The sequence below is a fragment of the Lissotriton helveticus genome, chromosome 12 (genome assembly GCF_964261635.1).
Source record: "Lissotriton helveticus chromosome 12, aLisHel1.1, whole genome shotgun sequence".
NCBI classification, from domain to species: domain Eukaryota; kingdom Metazoa; phylum Chordata; class Amphibia; order Caudata; family Salamandridae; genus Lissotriton; species Lissotriton helveticus.
The window spans coordinates 673,209,060-673,236,973 of NC_136073.1; the positions used below are offsets into that span (position 1 = coordinate 673,209,060).

The following is a 27,914-nucleotide window of genomic DNA, read 5'->3' on the forward strand; positions in this document are numbered from 1 at the left end:
TGACCAGCTGAAAGTGGCAAAACCAAACAGTAAAATCCCTGTCTTACCAGAATTGACCAGAACATGTTAATTGTTCTTGCACAATGCTGCAGCATGCATACAATTTTTAGAGTTGGGCCAAGTAAATCCCGAAAGTCATCCATGTGGTAGAATCTAAAAGAGCACATAAGCTTCACCAAGATAGCCACCCACACATGTTGAAAGGAGAAAGGCTAAGTGAGGAGCCTTGAGGAACCTCGGAGATTGCAGCTCAAGTTTGGAAGCTTGCTTGTGTTTAGATAAGAATAAGGAAACCCAGTCTAAAACTTTGCTTTAGTTTCTAGTTTCCAACATTCCATTAATAAGCATTGTGGTGGCACGGTATCCAAGGCTGAAGAGTAATCCAACGAATTCAGAGCGTCCGAACTATCACTGTCCTACAGCATGTGGAGCTCGTTCTGTATTGAGGTAACATTGACCTCAATACAATGAGCCACTCTACATGCAGCCTGAGTATACTCCAGCAATGTTTGGGACTTTAATACAGAAAGACATTTTGAAATTAAAACTTTCTTTCAGCTACCTTCATCGTAAAAGGTGATAGCAAGATTGCTACCAGTACTAGAGGCAACAGTATTCAAATTCGCTTTAATCGGTTTTCATTTTTGACTTACAAAACCATAAAAGCACGAAACTCAATAACAGTGAACAGTACAAACAATAAGATGGAGACACCAGGCACGGCAAAGGTCCATGGGATATTCAGGTTTCACTGATCTAATTAACTTAAGAGTAGTTAGAGTGGATGGGCATAAATTCTACTAACTGATGAGCTACAAAATGAATGGAAGAGGGAACTTGAGGTTTAAGATCCGAGTTGGTTCCCGAAGCATCAAATCAATTTTGAATTTTACCAATTGAAAACAAAACTAAAGAAATGCAAACGTTTTGGGAAGCTAGTGTTGCTAATCTACAGTTATCAGACTTGGAAAGTGATTATTAAAACCTCTCTTGTAGGATGATGTGCTTCTGACATGCTTGACGAGTCGTTATGCAAGGACTCCTAAGTTCAGTCGTATTTGTTTGTCAAACAGAGGAATACTTTGATCTGGCTTCAGAGGATAAATTACAATGTCACTCCAGTTCTAATGCTTGGCAATAACTCTTGAGTAGGGCAAGAGAGTAAAATGCCACCAAACAGAGCAGCACATGGAATATGAAACTGATGTATCCACAGGTGAAAAGTTGCCATGTTCACTGGATAGCCACAAATTAAAAGTAATATTGAACATGATATTGAACAAAACTTCAATGGTCTGATTAAGAATTGGAAAGGCAAAACACATCCAAAATTCAAATGGCAGTAGTAAAAACAAATCAAGTGTGTGATGCACCACATGGTTGGGGTGCACCATATGGGTAGGGCGCAAGACCAATTGCATCAGACACAGTGTAGCACAGGAAGTCAACAATTTATTAGTAGCTAGAGAATCGGTTTCACATTCACACAAACAGCAGAAAATAGAACATTTTAAATACTAAAGGAGAAATAAATTCAGAGAAAATATCGCCAAAATAAGGGAAGCTATCTGCACAATTCCAAAAGTGGTGAAAGAAGTAAGACTGTGACAAGGAGGTAAGTAAACAATCAGAACCCGTAAAGTAATCTATAACTATGTTGGAGAGAAAGAAATATTCAACAGAAAATAAAATATACACCCTACTTTCAAAACAGGTTTTACAATACATTTGGCAGATGTTATAGCCAGCCTTAGGAGCGAATGCAACATCCAGTAAGGGAGAGTCTTTTAGCCATGTTTGAGTGAGAAAAAAATTCATCAAGGTTGTGGTCTTCAGTAAAATTGAAGATTTGAGTATTATGTTTAGGTAATACATTGATATAAATAAAATGCTCCTGTAAGCAAATTTGAAAAGAAAGTAGCTAGGCTGGCTTCGTTTGATATAGGAATGTCTTTAAGCAGAGGCCTACCACCACCTACAGAAGCAGAAAGAAGTTTTTTAAAGTGCCAGAAGCCAACATTTCAGGGCAAGAGTAACTTGTTCCAATAGCACATTCTACACTCCGAATGAAAAAGGATGGGAAAGACTTCAAAACATGGCACACTGTAGAAATGAAAAAACAAGATGTGGGTAACATCATTAGACAATAGTGACCCCTTAAGTAAGACAACTACAGCAGTGACGGCATAGATTCCATATTATATCCTATACTGGATCATCAGCCAACTATGTGCCAATGAGATTCCTAGAAAACACAAGGGTCGTTGGCTTCTTAAGTGATGTTTGTTGTAACTCTATAGATTAAGCGGACGTGAACCCATACACCCATGTGGCAACGGTTCTCTGTTTCAGATGTCTACTTTCATTCTGCACATGCAGAGTTTGTGCACAACGGGTTTCATCTGTCGTCCCTATTAACTCACTTAGTATTGAAAGAGGACATTGCACCTCCCATTCCTACTTCAATAAAGATGAAGAACCTTAATTTGTGTCTGCCTTTTCCCTAGTCCTTCATCAAAAAATGTTGATTAGGAAGGCAATTATTCTGAAACATTTCATGATGATGGTTACACTCTGCTGGTACACTGGAAGTCTTGATTAGGTATGTGAACTACAGAACATTCTCAGCGCCCAATAGTTAGAAATATTATCAACTTTAGTAGTGGTGAGCTTCCAGCAAATGTGAATGGTTCAGGGGGTCTTGACAAAGAAATTACAGATGGCAGCTACTTTTAACATTTAGATTGTACCATATCCCTTCAGCAGATTTCATTTTCTCAGGGTCTCCAGACAGGGCAACGTAGTAAAAACGCTGGAGGTAAGGCGTTTTATACAGTTTAGATTTATTCCTGAAGCTACACGGTTGTTGAGGACAGCAATCAACGTTTCCTACACCAGTAACAAGTCTGGAACAACCGTCCCAATTCACAGTACCTCATTATCAGAACACATTAACATTCTCAGGGCAACCACTATATTAGAAGAACGCTAGCACGGAATGCTCACCCACCATTCTACAAGTGTAGTAATACATCAGGTTATATACACAAAACAAGTATTATAAAAGGATGCTACAAATACTACAGTTAGTTCAGAGAATTGTTGAATATTTCCTTCAAATGGATGATTGGTTTGAAAGGATTTGAAAGCAATTTTTCCCCACTTAACCCCATGCAGCTTATTTTGCCCTAGATCAGGATTTCATTACAAGACCGAAGGCTCACACTATGCATAAACCTTTATTGCTGCCACATACACACAGCCCTTTAAAGAATAAACACACATCGTAAAGTAACATGTTCCATTCCGGACTCCTGGTAGAACATATATAACCATGTCAAACACCATCTTCCTCTTTTATTAGCTGGGCCCTCATACAGATAAGTATTTCGCGTTGTTACTTTAGTTTTTTTGCCTTGATTATTTAAAACTGTTAAGTATTTTGCCTATTAGGATTCTTTCGAGGTATTCCAATTTATGGAATAAACTCTTAGCCTTGTTGCAGGTGGTTTATTTGACTTTTCATTTCAATGTCATGTATTATGTATTTGTTTAGGACTTTTGGCATTTATTCGGTAGTCTTTTGTATTTCTTTAGGTTTTAAGGTGACTTGTCAATGTAAGTGGTATTTAATTTCATAAGAAGTTTTCCTTGATTTAAAAAAAATGTGCTTACTTTCAGCACTCCGTTGCGGCTGATTCGGCCAAGCACTCCGACTCACTCTCATCCCTGCATGATCTCCCCGCACCTGGCCAAGCTCTCGATATACCTCAGGGCACGCAAGGCTCAGCCGGTAGAGCCCAGGTTGCAGCCTTCCGGCCATAGTAGACACCCAGGGCCGGCTCTAGGCTCACGGAGGCCCTGAGCAGGGAGTGTAGGTAGGGGGCCCGAGGCCGCCAAATCCCTGCCAGGGGCCGCCACGCAAATATGTATCTAAGGATATATATTGGCGTGGCGGCCCCTGGGGCTTGGCGGCCCTGTGCAGGTGCACAGCTTGCACATGCCTTAGGCCGGCCCTGTAGACACCCTTTCATTGGGTTTTGGACCCCCTGATGGGGCAATAATCACTCTGATTTACTAACCCGCCCGTGCATTTTACTTTGGCCAAGGCGACAAGCTGCTGCCCTTATGCGCAGGGTGCCTGGAGGAAACTATCAGAGATGAAAAGTGGACTGGTTTAACTAGGCGCCATCTTCGTTTGGTCTAATATTCCCCGGATTGTTTATATAGCTACGTAAGCTAAACATTAGTTGGAGTAACAGCTTTACCTCTTCCGCTGCATTTCAATCAGCTGTGGTTTTCACTGCGAACCCTTTTACCCTCGAAGTGCCTTAAATAAAAGGGGAGGGCTTATAACTGTTTTGAATTTAGGTTTCGTTTTTGGGGGTCAATATATCTTTTTGTAGGTTTTAATGTGGGAGAATTTGAGGTAATTTTTTCATGAGACTAATATTCTGATAGTTGTGAAGTTCGTTTTTTTTAGGAATAATTTAGTAATTTGAACTTCAAGTTTGAGTAATTTACTAGTATTTAGACGGCAATGGCTGAGGCTGAAGAATCACCTCAGTTGGAGGTAGGTGAGGCTATGTTTAGAAAATATTTTGAGGAGGGTCTGAGGACCTCTATTAAGGAGGAAGTCGAGACCGCATTGTCTAAGAGTTAAGAGGAGCGCTCCTTCATCAGAGGAGTACTTCTCTATCTCGGACAATGACAGATCGACAAACCCCCAAAAAGGTGGAAAGACCTTAGAAAAAACTAAACATATGGACAGACCCAAGAACACCAGGTCAAGTTCAAAGAAGGATGGAACCCTGTCCTCCATGTGTGTTAGCCTTAGTGTAGGAAGGTGGATACCCGACTATGGTTACCCCAGATTTTTTGCCTTGTGTTTAGCTGGTTTTCGACTTAGTTGGCTTAGGATCCTGCTAATCAGGGCCCCAGGCTATCTGCTCTCTCTTTAAAATGGACTCCATGTACCCTAGGGACATCTCCAATTGGATCTTGGGTCACCTTATGAGCCCCTATATACTGTACTATAGGTACCCAGGGCATAGGAGCACACAAGGCCTACCAGGGGCTGCAGCATATCTTTTGCCACCCCTGGCTGGCCATCCAAACTGACAACTGGCTGATCACTCAGCTGGGGCAAGGTCGTGTAATCACCCCTTGCTTAGATATAGTATTCATATATCTAACCTTATATATAGACACATATGCACCTAGAAGTCACTCCTATGGCAGGCCTTAACAATCCTGAAGGCAGAGTGCTTGGTTTTATGTGAGATGGTGCTCTAGCATGAGCCGAGCCTGTCTGCAGCTTTCGGAACCATGTCCTTATAGCTGTTCTATTATATTGCCATACCATATACTCTTAAGTGCATTATGAACCTGACGGTTAAATGCTATCTTTGGTTTAGCTTTATCAAAACATGTTGTGTAAGGTGTCATACGCTTTGGAATACTACCCCCTCGCCAGTTCTGGCGACGGGGGTAGCATTCCACCCTTCTAGAGGGAGAAGACATGTTACTTCCATCAATCCCAGTTAAAGTTAACCAGAGCCTCAGCATCACAAAATGGATGCTGCTGCCACAGACACAAGTCTGACCTCCTGCTGCTGGGAGTCCTTCCAGCGAGGGAGGCTTGGACAATAGGTTTCCTGTCACAGAGAGGTGGTAGCACCACCCCAGACAGGCTATAGTGTATTGGGGCAGGGAGGGCTGAATGAAAGGAGACACTGCCTTGGGCACACAAGGTGTCCCATGCATAGTCCAGTTCAAACCGGTGCTGGGGCACTCCAGCCCCAGCTCTGGCGCGAAACTGGACAAAGGAAAAGGGGTGTAACCACTCCCTTCCTGGGTCCCACCCACAGGAGGGACCTAGCAGGTAATCCAGCCCCTAGATTTGGTATATAGGTAGTAGCTGAGTCCCAAGACTTTAGATTTATCCTGACAAACTCTGATACGAAACTCTGGACCTTCGACATCCTACTCGACGTAGAAGACTGAAGAATCTCCCTTGTGGTCAAGGAGTGACCACCCTGTGCAAGCAGGCACCATCAAGCGCTCAACAGTTTGCTTTGTCGTTGCTTTCGCCGGAGCTTGGACACAGAGCCTGACAAGACCCGGACTTCCAGACTTCCTTCAGCCCGATCTACAGCCACAGCAAAGCTGAGACCCGTGGAGGCGACGCGAGACGTGGGACCGGCCATCTTAGAAAGCCAGCGAATTGCTTTCCGTGCAACTTCTGAGGCACCCTCGAAGTTGTGCATTGGGGATTGAGAAGCCCCAGCCCCGAGCACCACCTGCACCAAAGATCACCTCTCCACACTCATCGAGTGCTGCGTGGGGCCCTTTTGCATTTTCCTGCTCGACGCGTCTGTCCGGTCACTTTCCCGTTGGCTAGTGGCCTCTGTGACGACGAAACCCGAAATCTACACCACTGGTCTTATTGCTCCAGACTGGCCCTTGCTTCCCTGCGAAGGAGAAGCCCCTCGAGTCCTTGCTGGCCTGAGTAAGAAGCCATCTTCGATTCCTGCCTGGGTTGCATTTGCCAAGGCCTGTTAACTCCGAATCGAGAACCGACACCGCCAACAGCGAGAGCCTTCGTGGGACAGTCAGTGCCCAGCTCCTGGTCGTCGTCGACACCGCCTGGTCCACGTGGCAGCGGAGACTGTCAATGACTGAAGTAGACCTGGATCTCCTTAGAGGTTGGAGCCAGAGCGCAGTCTGCATGTTGGATAATGCTAACACAGGCCTTATAACCGAAAAAAGGTAATTCTTATGAGGATGAGTCCAAAGCGCATAAAGTTGGCTAATACGGAAGCTAAAGGCTACCATGGGGACCTTCTCTTCTAGCACAATTTTATTAAATTATTGGGCAAATATGTGTCCTCCTTCACAACTTTGAGCAAAGGGCAGTATCATTTGAGATGTGTTTTTAGATAACATGTTTTTGGAAGGGCCGACTGACGGCCAAGAGTCAGAAGGTCCCATTTTTATATTCAAAACCAATACACTCAGGGCTCCATAGGTTACGGCAGAGGATTCCAAACCGCATCAGGTTTTTACCCGCAGAGGGGAAGATCAAGATCTAGAGGAGGAGGAAGGAGATCTCAAGGCTCAGCTTCTGAAGATAGATGGCGCGATTTGTGCTGGTTCTTCCCTAGTAAAGATTGCCAAAAGGTTGAAACTTTTTGTTCACAGATGGGGAGAGCTAACAAACGACTCCTGTTCTTAAAAACTGTCAGGTTTCAACATAGATTTTTGGGAAATCCCCAGTCAGACTTCTCTCCCCCGAGAGATTGTTTTCAAGAAAGAAAATGTATTTGGTGGATGAGGCGGTTTCTCAAATGCTGAAGAAGGGTGCAATAATAAAGGTGGTAGACTTAAACGATGGGTTTGTAAGCGCACTTTTTCTGGTTAAAAAAAGGACAAGGGGTCGCGTCCAGTTATAAATCTAAGAGATCTAAACAAATACCTGGTCTAGCATCACTTCAATATGGAGGGAATCCATCTTCTGCTGGATACTCTGCAAGAAAGATTGGTTAGTAAAACTAGACTTAAAGGATTCATATTTCACGATCCCTATGGTAGAAAATTTGCAGAAATATCTCCGATTCAAATGGAAGGAAATAGTATACTAGTTTTGCTGTCTTTCCTTTCAGCTTTCCTCTGTTCTGTGGTGTTTAACCAAGGTTCTAAGACCCGTGGTGGTTTTTCTGAGGGAGAGAGGAATTCACTTAATAATCCATTTGGACGACATCCTATTGATGAGTCAGGTAAAGACAGAGTTACTGAATCATTTAAGCATGACAAAGAATCACTTAAAGAGCCTAGGATTCTTTGTCCATGTAGAAAAATTAGTACTGGAGCCAAGTCAGTCCTTGGAGTTTCTAGGCTTTCAGCCAGATAGTCTACCATCCTGGGACAATTGGTCTCCTGTACTTATCGATCAGCCCTCTACATTACAGGGCCCTCCAGAGACTGAAGACAATTGGATTACGCAAGGGCCTTCGGTATGCGGAGTCGATAAGTTTATCTCCAGAGGCTCAAACGGACCTGGAGTGGTGGTTGAACAGTCTAGAGGGTTGGAATGGCAAAGCGTTTTTTGACAATGTGCCAGAAATTATTTTAGAAACAGATGCTAGTTCTCAGGGCTGGGGAGCCCTTTTGAAGAACCTAGAGACAGGGGGATGCTGGTAAAGTCAGGAGAGTTCATTGCACATAAACTGTTTGGAGTTGATGGCAGGGCTGAATTATTTGAAGAGTTTCAAAGTTAACCTGGCAAACAGTGTGGTCCTGATTAGTATGGACAATGTCTTAGCAGTTTCTTATATCAATAGTCTGGGAGGTTCAAAGTCAAAGCAGTTAGCAGAACTAGCAAGGGACATATAGTATTTGTGTTGGGAACAAAAAATTGTTTTGACAGCAGGTCACATTCCAGGGAAGCAGATACCAGAGAGCAGATTTGAGCTCCCGTTACCTAAGGGATTTCAGTTATTGGCAATTGAACCTGGGGATTTTCAGGAAAGTACAGGTCCTTTGGGGCACAATAGATTTAGATCTTTTGCCAGCAGGCTCATACGCCAGGTGTCAAGATATTTCCTTTGGAGACCGGACCCAGAAACCATAGCAGTAGATGCCTTTCTACAGGAGGGGCTTATGCCTTCCCACCGTTTACCATGATCCAGAAAGTTCTTTGAAGGGTTCGGAAGGAGGAGTGCAAGTTAGTTCTAGTCAGCGCTTTCTGGACTTCACAAATTTGATTCCCAAGGGTAATGGAACTTTCAGTTCAGGAACCATGTCTTATTCTAGTACATCATGGTTTGCTGGCAGAACCAGATGGGGGGAAGCATTCTTAAGTGGTAGAAGAAAGGTTGGACCTTCTTGTTTGAAAGATATCAGGGGTTCTGCAAGATTCCCCTGCCTTTCAGGAAATGCTGAAGATTTACTGGATGAGTCGTGGACACCAGGGAATAGGAAGCGATATAAGAAGGTTTGGGTATAGCTGGTGCTGTTGGTGCATGGAAAGAGGTCTGGATCTCGTGGCGGCTCCTGTGATGGATTCGGCCAACTATCTGGCCAAACTATTTCAGTCTGGTTTATCTTACAGGACCATTAAATGCCATAGGTTCAGTGTTTCAGCAGGCCAGGTTTTATTTGGTGACATTACGGTTGGGAACGATCCATTGATATGTAGGATGATTAAAGGAATATGACTTCAGAGACCCTCTTAAGCCTCGCTATTCTATGCTTTGGGACGTTAATTTAGTTTACAAACTATTTGACTTATGGCCAGCTAATTGTTATCTTGCCTTAAGACAGATTTCCCAGAAATTGGCACCTCTTCTCAGTTTAGTACCATGTAGAAGGGTTTCTGATGTTAAAGTTTTAGAAATTGACAACAGGGTTTATTCATCTGATGGTGTTCATTTCGATATTTGGAAAAGAACAAAGAATGTGTCTGGTCATGTTTTCTATCCTTTATTCCCGGATTGTCAAAAACTATTAATGGTAGGTTGCATGAAGGTACATTTGCATAGAATGCTGGAATTTAGACATGATGGTGAAAATCAACTTTTAATATCTTATGTCGAACAGCACAAAGCAGTATCCACCGCCACTATAGGCAGGTGGATTAGAGCAATTATGAGTGAAGAGGACAAAGATTTATCAAAATGTGGTGCTTTTTAGCAAAAGGTGCAATGGCCAGTAAAGCATTTTGGGCTAGTGGTTCTCTCTCTGAAATCCTTAAATTGGCAGATTGTTCGAATTTCAGCACCTGTGCAAATTACTATTTCAGGCCCGTGAAACATGTAAGCAATTTAGTTGTAGACAGCTTTAAATATGCATAATATTAGCTTCTGTCTTGTATGAAATGACGAATCTCCAATTAACATGCAGAGAGAATCTTGATTCACACTGCATGGGGAAAGTACGGACAAAAGGCCACACATCTGCTCGACAAATGTGCAAAAGGGAGATCTGCCTCCTCCGGCCTTCTGTTCGATAAATGTCCAAAATGGAGATCCACCTACTCCGGCTAGCTTCAGTTATAGTCTCAGCCCTTGCTCTAGTGGAATGGCTCCTAAGGCTGTAGAGTGCATTCTTTTGACCACAGCACAGCTTGATACAGAGGTCAATCTATCAGGACAAGGTTTAAGTCAGGATCACCTCTTCTTCACACCAGCAAAGCCAGCATATGAACATGGTACTCCTTCGTTCTATCAATGCAGAAAATCAAGTGGTGAACTACTGTTTGTTTTGCAAAAAGTTAATAAATGGAAAGCTTTAAAAAAAATCTGAGCTTCCATTCTACCTTGGGAGCTATCCCGATTGCACCCTTGGTAACAATATCAACAGCTTCCTGGAGGTGATCTGAACATGATCTGCCAAAACAGCATGAGGAAGGCCTGGGGGGGTTAAGGTTGTAAATAAGGAGCATTCAGAAAGGATAAGTTACGACCAACCTGAATATCTGGAGTACCCACTGGTCTAATGTGATTATATGTGAATCGGACAGGAACTGCTGTCTCCAAACCCATCCGCTGATCATGCAAGAATGAACTAAAGCAGTTTTGTTAGAAGACAGGCAAAAAGGAGTAGGAAGATTGTTTCTGCTACTCTCTCCCTGTAACCCTGCCTGTTAATACAAAGGCCTGAAAATACCGCACAGGCTACTGGACGAACTGCAACATTGGAGGATGGGAGACAATCATGCCGCCAGGAATAAACTCTAGAGACCCGATACTGAAGGTAAAATTGGCATGCTGGGTAAACTAAAAGCCTGAGAATGTATCATCACACATCTACTCTTAAATATCTCCACGACAAAATCAGCTGTTTCACCAAAGAACTGGGCACCATCATAGCCATATCATTTAATGACGCTTGGACACCACCTGAAAATCCAGTGGCACACATTCAGGTTTGCCTGCAGAAGAAGATACTAGAGTAGGGTTGCAGGTTCTGCTTGCCACTTCCATGAATGTTAAGGTGGTATTCCAAATTCACTTGCTCTAGGTGCCTTTTAGATAAGGAAAAGTTGGTGGCAATCATGGAACGCTGGTTGGACAGAAGCTGCACACACATGAAGGATACACTGGTCGTTCGGTGTGCTGGCAATAAACTATTGCTCCCAGTAGACCACAAACTCTTGTGTGTTCCAAAGAGATAGTGGCCATCTTGGATTATTGGGTATATTTCTAGTCTAGGTTCACTGTGTCCTCTGCTATGCAATCGTCAGTGGCGGCTGGTGACATTTGTAAGTGGTGAGGCGTAAAATTACTGTCTTACTTCACCGCAGCGAGCGAGCCCAAACAACTTAAGGAGGGTTCGGGGGGTTTCCCCCCGAGAAAAATTTGAAAAAAGAGTGGACAAATGGTGCATTTTCAAGCAAATTTGAGAAAGCAGGGAGATTAATAAAGCAATTGTGAAAGTGCAGTTATTACATTAATAAAGAGATGTCATATAACATAGGTAGCTTATTCAGTATAGGGAACTGCTTATTCAGTATAACCACAGATCTTCATAACAGACTTCGAGATACAATGCATTTCTGAGTACCTCACAGATGTTTTTTATTTAACAAACAACTAAACATCTAAACATCGTGTGCATTTTTTGATCTGCAACAGGTACATGTTATTTGCAGCAGGCACATTAACCTTCTGCGCTACCTTTCCATGAGTCAAAACTTCCACTAGACAAAACTCTGATCTCTCTCTAGGAAAAACATTAACCATCAGCGTTATCATGACATGTTTATTATTTCTGTGAATAAAATCAATCTAGGTGGAATACGCACATACCCTCCCAAACAACACCAAACTGGGGCAGAAAACTACAAGCAAAACACTGGCAGGATTGGAGAGGGTCATGACATGCATGCATAAGAAGGAAATATTTCCGCAGCTGTGCCCCAGGCACATGCAGAACTTGAACACCAACAGGGCATGTATGTAACAGCACCACTCCGCTGCTCCCTAGTGTACATCCGAATCCCCCCCAGGTACCCCCACTTCTAGCTTTCCACAATTTAAACAATAGATCAGAATAATGTGACAACCTAAATGAAGGGTTTCTGTAAAAATGACTTTGCCAGGCAAAGGAAGACATCTCTCAGAGTGAGACGTGCAACACTGATGTGCGCATTTCCCCTTTATGGGCCCCTTCTGTAGCTAACCTGCTCTAAACAACAATATAGCTTGAACGGCGGCTAATGATTATAAACAACATTTAGCAGGCAAAAGAAAGCTTTATTTCAATACATTACAGCGTGTTTTACCCCATTCGTTAATTGCAGTAATAGAGACAAAAAGAGGGAAGAGAGCAAAACTGATGGACAGAGAGACATAAAAAGAGGGAGAGAGAACGAGAAGGAAAGCTATTGATTTAGAAAGAAAGGGAGACAGAAGAGGGCGAAAGATCCAGAAAGCGAGGTAGAGAGAGTGAAAGTGATGGAGAGAGACAGAAAGAAAGGGAGAGAGAGTGAAAGTGATGGAGAGACAGAAAGAAAGGGGGAGGGAGTAAAAGTGATGGAGAGAGAGAGAGAGAGAGAGAACGAACAAAAGTGAGAGAGAGAGAGAACAGGAAGAGAGGGAGAGAGAGAGAACAGAGAAAGGGAGAAATGAGGAAAGATGGGAAAGGGAAGAGAGAGAGATGGATGGAAAATGGAGAGGGGATGGAGGCGGAGATAATGATGGAGAAATATAGAGTGGGCCAGGTGGAAGAGAGAGGGAGAAGGGAGAAGCTTATAAAGAAAAAGAGAGACAAACAGGAGCGAGAGAGATAGGAGAGGGCAAGAGGTGGAGAGAGACGAGAAAGAGTGACAAAGGCAAAGATGGAGAAGGAGAAAGGGGGAGAGGAGCACATAATGAGAAAGAGAGAACCAGATAAAGGTGTGAAAGGGAGGTAGAAAGGGAAGAGATGAGAGTGGAACGGGGAGACAGAGAAAATGTGAGAGAGCGCAAGAGGCCGAGAAATGGGGAGGGAGCGAGAGCGCGAACAAGAGGAGATGAGGAGCGAGAGAGACAGAGTGAGAGGGGTAGAGGAGGCGAGAATGGAAGAGAAACAAAGAATGAGATCAAAGAAATCAGTGAGAATATAAAACAGGGTGCTGCACCCATCACCGATTTTATTACATCATTCCGAAGTCATGTTTTATCAAATGGTGATTTCTAAAGCTTAAGGCAATTCTTTTCAAGAGTCCTAGGGCTGGTGAGGTGCAAAATTGTAACTGAGCCTTTTATCACTGTTGTCCTGGGGTCTTACCCTGCCACTGTGCCCAAAACAAAGTGCCAAATAACACCAAAAGCACTCAACCCTCAGGGGGCAAAGGTGAGCGGCCCAAAACTCACTCAGGGAGCACTGTGGCCGGTTACAGCTGTATCCGCAAGATTGTTCACAGTTCATCTGAAATGTAAAGTGCATTGATAGCGCTAATTTGTAATCTATTCCAGTGGACGTGCACAATTAGGCAGATACAAATCCCTCATAAACGCATTAAGTGGTAACCTACCTAGGTTGCGTTTCATTGCATTACGGGATTTGGCAAAATCTGATCCCTTGTTAACAGCTTCAGCTACCCTTGTTTCCTGAGCATGTTGTGGATGCTGGTGGGACCCTCCCCCCCCCCCACCTTCAGCACAGCCACTATGGAGACCCGACATTCTATAACTGAATCCGTAAAACAGCAAATGTCCTCCACCAGCAGTGCTGAAAGAACCAAAGAGAACACATGCAGGAAGAACTCCTGTGCTACAGTCGAGCCCCTGGGTGCCAACCTCCACGGACACAACCCAGAAGATAAATGGTGTGTCAAGCCAGTAGCCTCTGTTCAATACTCGCATCTGTAATTCGGAATCAGTCAGGCATGTTTTTATCCTACAAACTGTAGTCTTCACTGGAGTCCCCGTAGTGGGTAAAAGCCGAATAGGCCCAGCACCGCCATTTTAGCCACTCAGCTTAGATTGTCTGTTTTCAGTGGGAACTAAATATCTCCTGAAAGAAATATTGTGTCCTACATATCGTTAATGTGCAAACGATATTTAGGACACAATATTTATGAATATTTACACATTCACGAATACACAAGATATTCATATTATACATGAGGAAAAATTGTATATACACCCACAGTGGTTAAAGTACATTTTGTTAGTTGCTGCTATGTTATTTCCCATGATTATTCCCACCACCAACGCCAAGTAATGTAGCTGCCCTGGGTGCCAACCTTTCAAAACTTAAACAATGTAATACCATGCCACTGCAAACTTTGAAGTAGAAGCAAATTGCATATGTGTAAGTAGACTAGAGTTTCGCCATAAGAATGCTTACTAGGTAGATTAACTTTATTTTAGCCAATGAGACAGAAATCTATAGGCTCTGAAAAAATTGAAGATAAACCCACTCCCAGCCCATTCGGCATCCTGAGGTTTCTCGCAGGAGAGAAAAAAACAACTGACTTAGGAGGACTTGATTTAGTTTTCAGGCACGTAAATAACATTTCTGTAAACATTGTAAAAACGTCTAGACGTTTGTTCAACTGAACACACTCTAGGGCGCTGAATCCATCACACTGAAAGTGGGAAGAAAGGAGGGTAAGGTAGAGAGAGAGGAAGAGAGCAAAAGAAGCAAAGCACTTCGGTGCAAAACCCTAGCAATAAAGTTAAAACTGGTAAGAAGTATGAAGCGTATCCCCATACAAGACCATACAACATGCCCAGCCTCACCGCTCAGGTACCCGGAAACCGCTAGACTACTCCCTTCATCTCCATGGCCCACTCATGCGTGTTAATGGCCCTCCCAGACCTGAATCCTGGAGCCGGCCCTGCTGCAGTGTCCGACAGGTCAGGTGCCTCCAGACCCGAATTATCTGGTGTAGTTTAGGGACCACATAATTCCAGGCCGGTGACACCTGTGGTGTTATCACTGTGGGTGAAATGCTACATGTGTAATAAAAGCTTAGATGTTGTATTTCCACACATAATTAGGGCCGCTCGTAATAAAGGCAAGCCGCAGCCACTGCATGCTTCTGTAAACCTTCATGTATCTCTGCGTCCCTGCTGTTTTAATTCGATCTCTACAGCTTCCTCGGTAAGAGAGCAGCTCCCGGCACTGCTGCTGAGCTGGCATGGATTGAGAACCCTGCGGTGATTTGGCAAAACACATCGAGAATTAATGTTTAAAGACAACAAGTGTTTCCAAATGATTTCTGAAACCAAAACAAACGTCTTCTATTGTACTGGATACAAAACCAGTTTGCTTTCGAAGCTTTACAACGAAAAGGAGGGAGGTGTTGAGAGTGAATGAGTCAGTGCACCTAAACTGCACAAATAACAGAATTTAGTCTCTGGTTGCTCGAGTCAGCATTTCTATTTTAGATTGTGCATACGCATCAGCTGACCGCGAAACACTGCTTATGGATTCATCATCAGACAGTTCTGAAGGGGAAAAAGCTTTTCTTGAGATATGCATACTATGTTTAAATCTACCTGACACAGACACATTGGGGTTTCTTTTGTAGAGAGCACCCCAGGCTGAAGTAGGCGTGCAATAATATCCAACAAACAGAGCCTTTGAGAGTTACTCCCGATTTGCCTTCAACATACAATGTCCTAATCAGCAGGTTCGGAAAACACCATGGCACTCAAATCAGTTCTTTGAATCCGGCCCAGTAAGTGCTGCCGATCCCCAGGACTTTCAAGGAGCCTCCCTCCCTCGCGCCTGTTTATGAACACGGCTTTCTAAAATACCGATCTCTGTTTAAATTGACTAATAAAAATCATCAGCCGGTCTGCGAAACTTCTCTTAAGTGCCAAGGTCTCCACTGAGGCCCAAGCACTGAGATTCTGTCATGAAGAAAGACCCTCCGGCGATTCCAATACAAGAACTTCACAAAGTCTAAACACATTACTTCAGCAGTAGTTATTTTATGAAAACATTATGGCAGGATTATTATAATGGATCGGGTGGCAGAGTAGATGACAACAAAATGTTTCCGGGTGGTACGCGCGGGGGGGGAAGGGGATTTAATTACATTAAATACAAAAAAATAAACTTACCAGGATGAGGAATCTCCTCTGCCGGGGTCCCGCCGCGCATCACGTCTCCGAGTCCTCTCATGGCAAGTGGCAAATCATGAGACTGGATGTGACTCGGGGGCAGCTACTCAACTGTATCCTGCCTGTTGACAGGGCATGGGGCGACCATGCGTCACCGCCCGTGCAGTATCCTATCTTTGGGCTACTGTACTACATTAGGCATGCGCAGCATGCCTAATGTAATGTCAATGGAGCGGGGAGCTGAAATTAAAAGCGCCCCTTGCAGATGCGCAGTCGGAGTCTGCTGGACTCCTGCTGCTCTCGCCTGATGCACGTTTATTGGTGAATGACGACTGACTGTGCTCATGCGCAGTTGAATCTGTGAAGCAGCTGCCAGCACAGGCAGGAAATGTAAACAGACGAATTGCGTCTGCCGTCTGTTTACATTTCCTGCTGTCCGTGAGCAGTTTTGCTTGTTGAATCTGCCTAGTGGGGCGCTGCCCCGACGCCCCTATGGACCAGCCGCCCCATTTCTGCAGCTTGGACCACACTACATGGATTCCTAACTTACTCACAAGGACTTGTTGCTTTTCAAAGGATTGTTTTGCATGGACAACTGGATAAAGAAGAAATTGTGTTGTTGATTAAAACAAAATTAAAAGAATTCTCTTGAACTGCAGTCGTATTTAATTTATTCCCATACCCTGTGACAAAAACAGGTAAGAACATTGAAGTTAATAAATGTATCTCCAATTACTAATGTCACGAATAAGGTATTAAGTGCTTTAGTAAGTTGGTACTGAAGTCAAGATTAGGGAAGAATTGGATATTAAAGGTTCTACCTGAGTCAAGTAGAAATCAGAACATACATTCTACCAACCAGGGTTTGGTGATGAATCTTGAAGTAGTTATCTTAAACTTAGGATGGAAAACTAATGTAAACGTACACTAGAAACTTATTTTCTGTACGTTTAGTTCACAGATATCATCCACCCCTTTTTCAAAGAATAGATTTGGCTAGACACAGAAATAAGGCTCATGTATGTCCTTTCAATTATGTCTTGTTCACATAATGTCAAGACATTTAGGAAACCATTTGTTTTGTAGGGTTTCATGACATTCCGAAGAACTCAATGATCAGCCAAGACAAGGCCACAGTCTGATGTCTCTCTAGTCTCTCTTATTCCAATTTCCTTCACTGTCTCAACCAATGACCTTCAATTTTCATTTATGTGGTCACTAATGGGGTTGTGAAAGATATTAAAGAGGATCGCTTACGCTGGAACCTGTAGACCTGGTTAGTGCAACCTTACAATTTGTTCTCAGGACATGGGCAACAGAGTCCATTCAATTCAGGCCAGAGCGCAAGAGCTGCCTAACTGCATTTTGGTAATCTTGAACCATTTGTGAACTGAGTAGCACAAAGGTCCTCGGTAGCACCAGCAGAACCTCACATGCCATCTTTTAAAATGTGTCCAATATCGAGCCAGCAGATAAGAAGAATTTGAAGAGCACAGTGCTAACCTACGACAAGTGAAGAGTTTCTTACCTACTGCATCAATGCATTTGCACTTCCTCTCAAGAGGAGTAGAGAGAAAAGAATTCAGGTTAACTTTTCAAGTGGGGGCTTGCACCACACAGCTCTCTGGCAAAGGGTGCTGTGTAAGACCTTTGCATGCCAGGTGCTGGTCTACAGTGTTTTGGACTGGAATGCGAACAGACAGTCGAAAAAGGCTTAAACCAGGCTGTCAAAATATAGTTGAAACCTTGCTGTTAGGCGAGAGGGACTGAGAACTAGAAGGCCCAGTATTTATTCAAGTAGATTGGCTTCAGTCTCCTCAGCTGGGGAACCCTTGCCTACTGACTATAGCAAAGGATGCACTATCCTCCGTAGGGGGGCTTGTGCTAAATCAAGGCTCATATCAGGCTACTGGCATTCTGTAATGCAAGTAAAGACCACCATCAGTGCACTGTGGATGGAGCAAATTTCCCGCCTCTTCATTCTCATCATTCTGTTGAACTATATCAGGATTGTGAATAGCATCAGAATCATCTCCAAAAAACTGACACTAAGGCAGTAATGCCACAGGGAAGTTATCTGCGACACAGGACTATACTTCAGTGATTGTGTAGTCTAACACTGGTGTGAACAGTCTGTGACTTGGGGTCCAAATCTGGTGCTGGGGCAGAGGGATCAGAGACCGACATCGATGGAGCCAGTGGTAGCCACAATGGAACAACATCCAGAAGAGGGTCTGCTGGCGGAGGTCCAACTCCAACAATTCCTTCAGGCCGGGAGGCACGCCATAGGGAATCAGAGTAAAGTTGAAGATTTGCAGCATGGCTTCCCGGAGTCGACAGTTGAATTCAGACAATTCTGCTCCAGATTCAGAATGGAATAAGAAGAGGATGATGAACCGTGAGTTGGGCTCTGTGACTGCCAAATACGCGACCATCTACTGAGAAACTGAGCATCTGGACATCACTCATGTATCTTGTGCTTCTTCAATTTTTCCTTTGACTTCAAACTACAAGAAACGGTCAGCTAAGATTGGAATGAGCCTCATTTTTTGCCTTCTGCCATGTAGAGTTTGATATCCCAGTCCATGATCGCCTTCAGGTACATCAGTGATTATTTGGTGTAGGATATAGAGTTGTGTTTGTCCCACAGACAAAAACACTGAATCAATGTGTGACCGATGACCATTTCCAAAAAAGTGCAGCACAATTTGAAGCCTATAATAATTGGTGGTGAAATTCCTGCTACACTGACAAATTAGAATGATGGCTTGAAAAACTTTGTAAAATAAATATTGTAATTCGGCAGAAGCAGTGTTCTAATTCCCAATCAAAGAGCAAGGGGGAAAAAAAGACATCAGCTTGCAGGAGTGACACCTATATTAAGTTTCTTTTAGTCCTATCCAGTGTACAGGAGATATTGCAAGAGTTTTTCTGCATCCAATCTGAGAGATTGGTGAGGAATCTGCAAGTAGAAGTATTCATCAAATGTAAGCTTTGATAACAATAACACAATGCTGATTAGGCAAATTCTCCCCTTGTAGAATTCACCTTTCAGTCACTTTAGTCATTGTTAATTAACAGCACTGCAATCAGATCTTATTGCCGACGCTGTAATAGGTAAGTAAACCCTTAACACTCCCTTAGTTAATGTTCATCCATGATTTATCCACCAGAAACCAGAACAAAGCACTCTACTACTGCCTTCAAAAGAGAAGTACAAATGCGTCTGATGAACAGATTTTGTCAGGAGCGGCCCTAAAGTCACTCAGCTTGTCTATTTGCATGTTGATCTATCTCTGGCCCCCAATCTACCAGTACAATGGTAAACTGTATTTATATCTGTATTTGTATTGCTTCCTACATATGCCTTCTTGCTTTTTCTCATGTATGTATGATCTGGTCACTATTTGTACAGCTCTCTGATACCCTGACATGTCACGTTCGCACTATATAAAACTCTGTAAATAAATAAATGTAGCTGTCTTTGCCATTACATTTCCTTTCATGGAATGGCCTCTGGCCTTTAATTAGTGTTGTCTCACAAACATGCCATGGTCAAATATTCCTTTTTGATTGCACAAAATGTTCTGCAACATGATCTCAGGAATATGGTTCGTAATTTCAAGTAACAAACATTAGATACAACGCTTAGTAAGCCAACACTAGCTTCTAGAGTACCAAACTCAACAGCAATCAGATGGTGTTCCTAGAGGGAGAAAAGAGGTTTCAGACAAATAGGCTGGCAAAGTACTCACTGCGCTATGTCCCTTGACAACAATAAAGCCTTCTTTGATATCCGTGACCTCCACAGGCCAGGTACTGTGGCTATTCCGTACAATGTCTAGGTCCCAAACCTCAGCCTGAAAAAGAAGCAAAAGTATCCAAATTATATCAATTACATTTATCCTGAGCTAGTCATTCTCATCATGTGGCCAACGTTGTCGTGCCCTCAAGCTACAAACATTAAGTATTTTTGCTCCATTCCAAAGGAGGAGTTTTTAATAAATTTGGTCTACATTTTATAAAAACAATACAAACAATTACATGATAAAACGTGTAAAAATAGCATTGTAGACAATAACAGAAACACTAGGACAAGTATTACATGTTAACCCAACTCTAAAGCTCATTCATGGGTCGGACTGCATAAAAATACAAACCTGTAATGCAATCAATATAAACGCAATTACTTTGAGACAGTCTCCCTGTGTTTTAAGATTAGACAAAGGCTTAAGGCTCAAATGTCAGGGTTCATCAATTCTAAACCAACCTGTGCAATGAGTTGGGAAATAAACATTTCTGTGTATTGATGGGGAAATTCAGTCCATCATGATGTAATAAATTGATTTCAGCCTTCTCTTGCACACCCTATTTCCTCTGTCAATACCAGAGTTTTTCCACTATTACCCAGTAATGTCAGGATGCCCCACTGAAATATCATGTAAATATGCCTTGCTTAAGGGGACAAACTGAACACCATGTAGGGATTAATTACAGGGTCATCAATTTCATGGGTCTACAGTTCAAAAATAAGTTGATTCTGTAGCAGAGCAATGTCTGCACACTGTCCAATTCAAACGTTTACGTACAGAAATTCTGAATTGCTACCAGGTTATTGTTTAGTCAGATCCAGTGACCCAAGATGTAATCAAGCTCTTCTAGCTTTTGAACTTCCAAATGAACAGTATGCAGCTCAGTCTTTATTAAAACCAACAGGGAGTGAGGAGTTGCACAAAATACACAATACATTTAGCTTAAATATCTGCCCAGAAAAACAAGAACCCAGAGGTACATCTAGCCCTATGGTTTCAAGACTGAACTAGTGAGACCCAGTGCCTTTCTCCAAACTGGGGCTCCAGTTTTGTCTAGTTTGTACTTAAAACATGGAATCAGGCTTCGATATCATATATATGGATCGTCCATACCTTTTCTAAATAGGCCTTTGCATTAGAAAACCAAGAGTAGCTTTCAAAACACAGATTATATTTGAATATAAAACTAATGAATATAATTGGTTATATCTTCTTTTAGATAAGCTTATCAAAGGTGACACCCAGATATTGATAGATGTATTTATTAATAATGATGCAGTTAATTAAAACCTTTACATGATAAAAAAACCACATTGCAAATATAAAAAACAGAAAAAAGACTGATGGGTCCGCAAAAAACACAAGCATGTGTAAAATAACAGAGTACTTTCAAAAACGTCCCGGTATTATGATTCATAGACAAGCTGACAAGGGTCTAGAGTCCTTTCCAGTGTTGCTCTTAGAAGCTAACAGATTTCAGTTTCCTGCACTCAAATGCCAATGGTGTCTGATGGTGGCGAAGCAGAGTATCTTTGTTTTATCTAAGGTGACCTTAATGCTGGTTGTTTTCGGCTGATGGTAAAAGTTGGCAAAAAAAATCAACTTATTTGCTTGTGCACGAGTTTTGGAAAAAATCTGAAACATCAGAGCAAGTGAGAGAGCGCGAGAGAGAGTGCGAGAGAGCGCGAGAGAGAGTGTGAGAAAGCGCGTGAGAGCGCGAGAGAAAGCGCGAGAGAGAGTGCGAGAGAGCGCGAGAGAGAGAGCGAGCGCGAGAGAGTCTGAGGAAACCCTTATAAATTAACTGGTTACCACATTGCAAAAACAATGCATGGCACGCACTCCTTCCAGAAAGGAAACTTGCCATTTTCCTTTTTGGAAGGAGTGCGTAATGTGCAGTGTTTCTGCAACATGGTAATCAATGAATATATAAATATATATTGCCCTGTCATACCAACATTTTACATGATACCTCAAGTCCATAAAGACAGTGTAAGACCACTGGGCAGGCCCATAAATGGAGCCCAGGACAGCTTCTTTGAAAATACATTGAAGTATATTGACTATTTTTAAAATCCTATGGTGAGTTCATTACTCTCATACATAAGGGATACTTGAGACTTTTTAAAGCATATCTATGATGTTGAGTGGGAGACAAATATGTTACTTATAACCCTTGATGTCTCCTCTTTATATACTAGTATACATCATAAGGATGGCTTAAGAGCAGTACAGCACAAGTTACTACTTGTGTAACAATAGATCTGTAAGAGACATTAGTTAGTGATAGATTCCTTACCTTAGAATATACCCAGGCGTCGGACTGGATCTGTAAAGTTTTTGCTTAGCAGTACCTCTGCTTGTCAGTAGGTGGCGTCCTGCGGCTCCGCGTCCGTCACTGGCGCCGAGATGACGTCACGGAGAGTACTTAGGCGCCACCCATGCGCACTGACATCAGTTCAGTACACGACTTTCTGCACCAGGAACGCAGAGTCATGCAAGATACTGACCATTGGTGCATAAAACTAGGGCCCTAAAAGGGATGACCTTAACCCTAGTAATCAGTTCACAAAACGGGGAGGATGGGTGGGGCGGTAAGGAATTGATCACTAACTAATGTATCTTACAGAAGTAGTAACTTGGGCATCTGAAAGAGACACGTTAGTGATAGATTCCTTACCTTAGAATAGATAACCCAGCAATACCTACACCGGTGGTGGGTCCGCGAACAAGATTACACCAGAAAGTCACAGAGGACAGAACGGCCAAAGAAGCCGTCTCTCCGGACTTGACTGTCAAGGCAGTAATGCTTGGTTAACGTGTGCAGCGAGGCCCATGTAGCTGCCTGACAAATGTCCTGCAAGGGAACGCCACGACCCAAGGCAGTAGTGGCTGATGTTGCCCTGGTCGAATGGGCACGCATCCCCACAGGAGGCTCCTTCTTAGCCAAGGAGTAACATGCTTTGATGCACAGAACGACCCACCGGGAGATGGTCTGCTTGTGCACGGCCCGACCTTTTTTGGTGCCCACGAATCTAACAAAGAGCTGGTCATCCACCCAGAACCGTTGTGTACGCTGCAGATAGAATGCAAGCGCCAGTTTTGGGTCCAGACGGTGGAGCCTCTCCTCTTCCCTCGAGGGATGCGGAGGCGGAAAGAAGGTGGGCAAAGTGATGGTCTGCCCGATGTGGAAGGGCGTGACTATCTTTGGCAGTAAAGAAGGACGGGTCCTTACAACCACCTTGTCCGGATGAACAGAAAGGAAAGGAGGTTTAGAAGAAAGAGCCTGGAGCTCACTCATTCTTTTGGCAGAGGTGATAGCTACCTGGAAAGTCGTCTTAAGAGTGAGAAGACGTAAAGGACAGTTATGAAGGGGCTTGAAGGGAGTGCACATCAGAAAAGTCAAGACAAGATTTAAGTCCCACTGAGGCATTATGAAAGGCACAGGAGGAAACATATGCGTAATGCCTTTAAGGAAACGGTTCACAACCGGGGACTTAAAAAGAGAAGGTTGGTCTGGAAGCCGTAGAAAGGCGGAAATGGCCGAAAGATAACCTTTGATAGTGCCCAGAGCAGAGCCAGGTTGGGCCAAAGATAGAAGGAACAGAAGGACCTCAGAAAGAGGGGCAGAAAGGGGATCCATAGCTTTTGCTGTGCACCATGCCACAAACTTGTTCCACCTACAGGTGTATACCGTTTTAGTAGAGGGGCGCCTGGCTGCCAGACTGACATCACAGACATCGGGAGGAAGATCGAAAGGTGTCAACTGTTGCCACTTAATCTCCACGCATGGAGGTGGAGGCTGGACAGGTTCGGGTGGAGGACTGTCCCCTGCTGCTGCGACAGAAGATCCTCTCGAAGAGGCAGTCGGATCAGGGGATCGATCACCATGCTGAGTAGCTCGGGATACCAGTATCTTCGTGCCCAATCCGGAGCCATAAGGATGACTTGGGCCCGGTCGCGCCTGATCTTCTTCAGCACTCTGGGCAGAAGGGGTATAGGCGGAAAGGCGTATGGCAGACCACAGCTCCACTCGTGACGAAAAGCGTTGCCGAGCGAGTGCCGCCTTGGAAATTCCAACGCGCAGAATTGATGACATTGCGCATTCTCTTCGGTGGCGAATAGATCTAACCAAGGCTCTCCCCACTGCGGATAGAGACCATGCGCCACATCAGAGTTCAGACGCCATTCGTGATCCATCAAGCACCGGCGGCTGAGTTTGTCCGCCCTGGCGTTCAGAACCTGCCAGGTGTTGAACCACCAAGGTAATGCCTTGATGTTCCAGCCATGTCCAGAGGCGCAGAGCCTCCTGACATAGGGTTCAGGACCCCACCCGCCCTGTTTATTGCAATACCACATGACAGTGGTGTTGTCCATGAACACCTGCACTACACGCCCCGGACCGAGGGAAGGAATGCCTTCAGTGCAAGTCGGATCACCTGCAGCTCCAAAAGGTTGATATGTAGCCGGGACTCCACCGGAGACCAGAGCCTCTGATCTCCGCCTCTCCCAAGTGGCAACCCCATCCCAGGGGGGACGCATCCGTCACCACTGTGTGCTCCGGTTGGGGAAGGGAGAGGTATCTGCCACTGACCCAATCTCGATTTGTGAGCCACCACTGCAAATGTTGAGCAGTGCCCTCCGAGATCTGGACATGATCGGACAGGTTGCCCTGATGCTGCGCCCACTGGAACTTCAGGTCCCACTGCAGAGCTTGCATATGCCATCTGGCATGCGTCACCAGCAGGATGCAGGAGGCCATCAGGCCCAGGAGCTGTAGGGTCATCCTGACTGAAACCCAGGACAGAGGCCGAAAGATCGGAATCATAGCCTGAATATCCCAGACTCCCTGCTCGGGAGGATAAACCCGAAACAGAGTTGAATCCAGAAGCGCTCCGATGAAGGGGAGCTTCGGAGAGGGACTCAGGTGCGACTTTGGCACGTTGATGGAGAACCCCAGCATCTGCAGGAGGTCGGCCGTAGTCTGAAGGTGGTTGACGACTGCCTTGGGTGAGCCCGCCTTCAACAACCAGTCGTCGAATTAGGGGGAAGACTGACACGCCAGACCTGCGCAGGTGAGCAGCGACCACCGCCATCACCTTCGTGAACACCCGAGCGGCGCTGGTAAGGCCGAAGGGGAGCACAGCAAACTGAAAATGCTCCTGGCCTACCAAAAACCGCAGGTATCGCTGGTGGGCCAGCAGGACGGGAATGTGAAAATAAGCGTCCTGCAAGTCCAATGCTACCATCCAATCTCCAGGGTCATGGGCAGCCAGGACCTGAGCCAGAGTCAGCATTTTGAATTTCTCCTTCCGGAGGAAGCTATTGACGTCCCGGAGGTCCAAGATGGGGTGCAGGCCCCCTTGTCCTTCTTGGGGACCAGAAAGTAGTGGGAATAACAACCACTCCCTACTTCCTGCCCAGGAACGCACTCGATGGCCCCCTTGGCCAAGAGGCCTGTGACTTCCTGTTGCAGAAGAACACATGATCCCAGACAAGGGGGGCACCGAGGCAGTATGGCTGGAGGGGAGGACTGAAAGGGAAGGGAATAACCCTTGTGGATTATTTGCAACACCCACTTGTCCGACATAATGTCGCACCAGTGGGGGAGCATGTTGGCGGATCCTGCGCCACAAGGCTCGGAAGGTTTGGAGGTAGGAGCAGCAGGGGAGGAGATGGACTGACCCGCATGCTGATTCCCCGACCCGACCTTGCGGAAGCCACAACCACGGCCTCACTGAGGCTGGGTCTGCACAGGCTTGTTGAAGGAACGTGCCTGGGTACCTCTGCCCTGGCCACGAAAGGAACGAAATACCCAAGGACTTGGCCGTTGGCCGTTAGTCCTTAAAACACTCCAAAGCAGTGTCAGCCTTGTCGTCAAACAGGCGAGTGCCGTCGAAGGACATATCCATGAGCGAGCTCTGGACATCGGGCGAGAACCCAGTTGAACGCAACCAGGCGTGGCATCACAACGCCACCGTTGTAGAAATCGCCCTGCCCAGCGAGTCTGTGGTGTCCAAACCATACCGAATGGCGAACTTAGCCGCATCCCTTCCTTCAGCAATCTCCTGAGAAAGGACAGCCTGGACCTCCCCAGGACACTGAGGCAACACTTGAGTAACGGTATCCCACACTGCGTGGGAGTAGCAGCCCAATAAGCAAGCAGTGTTCACCGACCGCAGCCCTAGACTGGCCGAAGAGAACAATCGCTTGCCAAACTGTTCCAGTTTCTTAGAGTCCTTGTCCGGCGGAGCCGAGGGAAAAGGCACTCTGCGACGTCGATGCCTGGATGACCAGACTCTCAGGCGTGGGATGGGTGGTCAGAAAGGCTGGGTCGCCAGGCGCCGGGCGGTGGTGCCTGGCGACGTTTTTATCCACTGGGGCCCCCGTGGCCGGCCGCGACCAAGTTCCCAAGAGGACATCGGTGAGGGCGTCATTGAAGGTAACTAACGGCTCAGACGAAGTAGAAGCCGTCTGGAGCACCTCAGTAAGGAGGATGGTTTTGAGGGCCACTGTGGGGAGGTCGAGATTGAGGGCCTCCGAAGGCCGGCGGAGCACCATTGTGTAGGAAGCACCCTCCTTCATTGTAGGCAGAGGAGAAGCAAACCCCGGGTCAGAAGAGACATCGAGGTCGCCTGCGTCCTCCAGGTCGTCCATCCAATCTTGCTCGGAGTCACATTGCCGGGCAAGAGGGTCCTCGGACCCTTCCAGTCATCGTCCGCCTCTGGCGTAAAGGGGGGCGGTCGCAGCGGAAGAGAACGACGCCGGACCGGCGCCGCCTCACAATGTGGATCCTAGGCCGGAACAAAATGGTCCTGGAACCGGGGCAGGGGTGGGATAAACAGCACCCAGTGCGGCACAGGGGGTGGAGCGGAGGGTGGCGACGGCGCCTGAGCCGGCAGTGCCGCACCTCTTGGCGCCAAGGCCGGAGCCAACGGCGCAGGATCCTGTGGCGCCAAAGCCGGTCCAACAGGATCGGGACAAGGGACCGCGGCCCCGAAGGCGCGCCAGCGGGAGCCCGAGGCCTGAAAAGGCAGTCCATGGCAGCAAGAAACTCTTGCAGGGAGGAGGAGCTTCGCGCGCATCCGTGATGGCCGCGTGAGCACAGGGCTCCCGAGACCCTTCGCCACCTCCCGCATCTATCCTGGATAATATCCTTATTTGACGGAAGATCATTGAGGACACAGCTCAGCTGATGTACTAGCTGCTTTCAGCGACGAAATCGGACTTCGGGTTCCCGAGTTATGCCATCCTGTATTTTGTGGCCTTCTCCATGGGATCGCCTGGGCCTTGAGTTGTGACTCTATCCGGATAGTAATTCAACAACAACGGCTGACGGTGTTCAGCCTGCAGCCCCACTTCACTTTCGGTTTCGTTTCTCCTGCATATCGTACCCCCTCCTTGGAGTGACTGCTGATCGCGGCTGGCTCCTATGTCAGTTCATTGGGCATGGGGCTAGCGACTGTGTGGCTGTGAACTCATATTGATTCGTCTCTGCCTCTGGTGTTCTTGTGGGTGAATTCTAAGGAGCCATTTGGACCAGGTGTCAAGCTTCACTTCGGGGCACCCGGCTCGCCATGACGGGCAAGCCCGAGGGTGACAAACGGAAAGTTAAGACCAACCTCCGTGGAGGCTCAGCCCAGACGAATGTCATGGACCGCTACACACTTCCTAAGGGATCCCCCGGTGGCGCACCTAAGATCCGGGAGACGGCTATCGACGATCCTACTATGTCGGCGAACTTAACGCTGAAGGACGTGATGGGCGCCATTGCTGGCATCGAAACTTCTATCGGCCAACAATATGAAGCCCTGGCCCTGAAACTGGATACGGTGGCTATTGATGTCAATCTAATCAGAACAGATCTGGCTAAGACAAACCAAAAGGTGAAGTCTCTTGATCTAAAGACCTCCAGCCTCACGACGGATATGTCCGATTTGCAAACAGAAGTCCGCAACCTGAGAACTGCTAATGACTTCTTTGCTCGTCGCTTGGAGGATTTTGAGGGCCGTGCAAGACGCAACAACGTGCGTATATGGGG

General features: G+C 45.4%; 1 protein-coding gene across 1 annotated transcript in view; it reads right to left on the reverse strand.

Moving 5' to 3' along the window:
- EDC4 (enhancer of mRNA decapping 4) overlaps nt 1-27,914 on the reverse strand; it is a 734,765-nt gene that overhangs the window by 517,125 nt on the left and 189,726 nt on the right. The window contains exon 7 of the mRNA XM_078670461.1: nt 19,820-19,924. Within this exon, the coding sequence (XP_078526587.1) occupies nt 19,820-19,924 (105 nt within the window). The remainder of the gene's footprint in view (nt 1-19,819; nt 19,925-27,914) is intronic.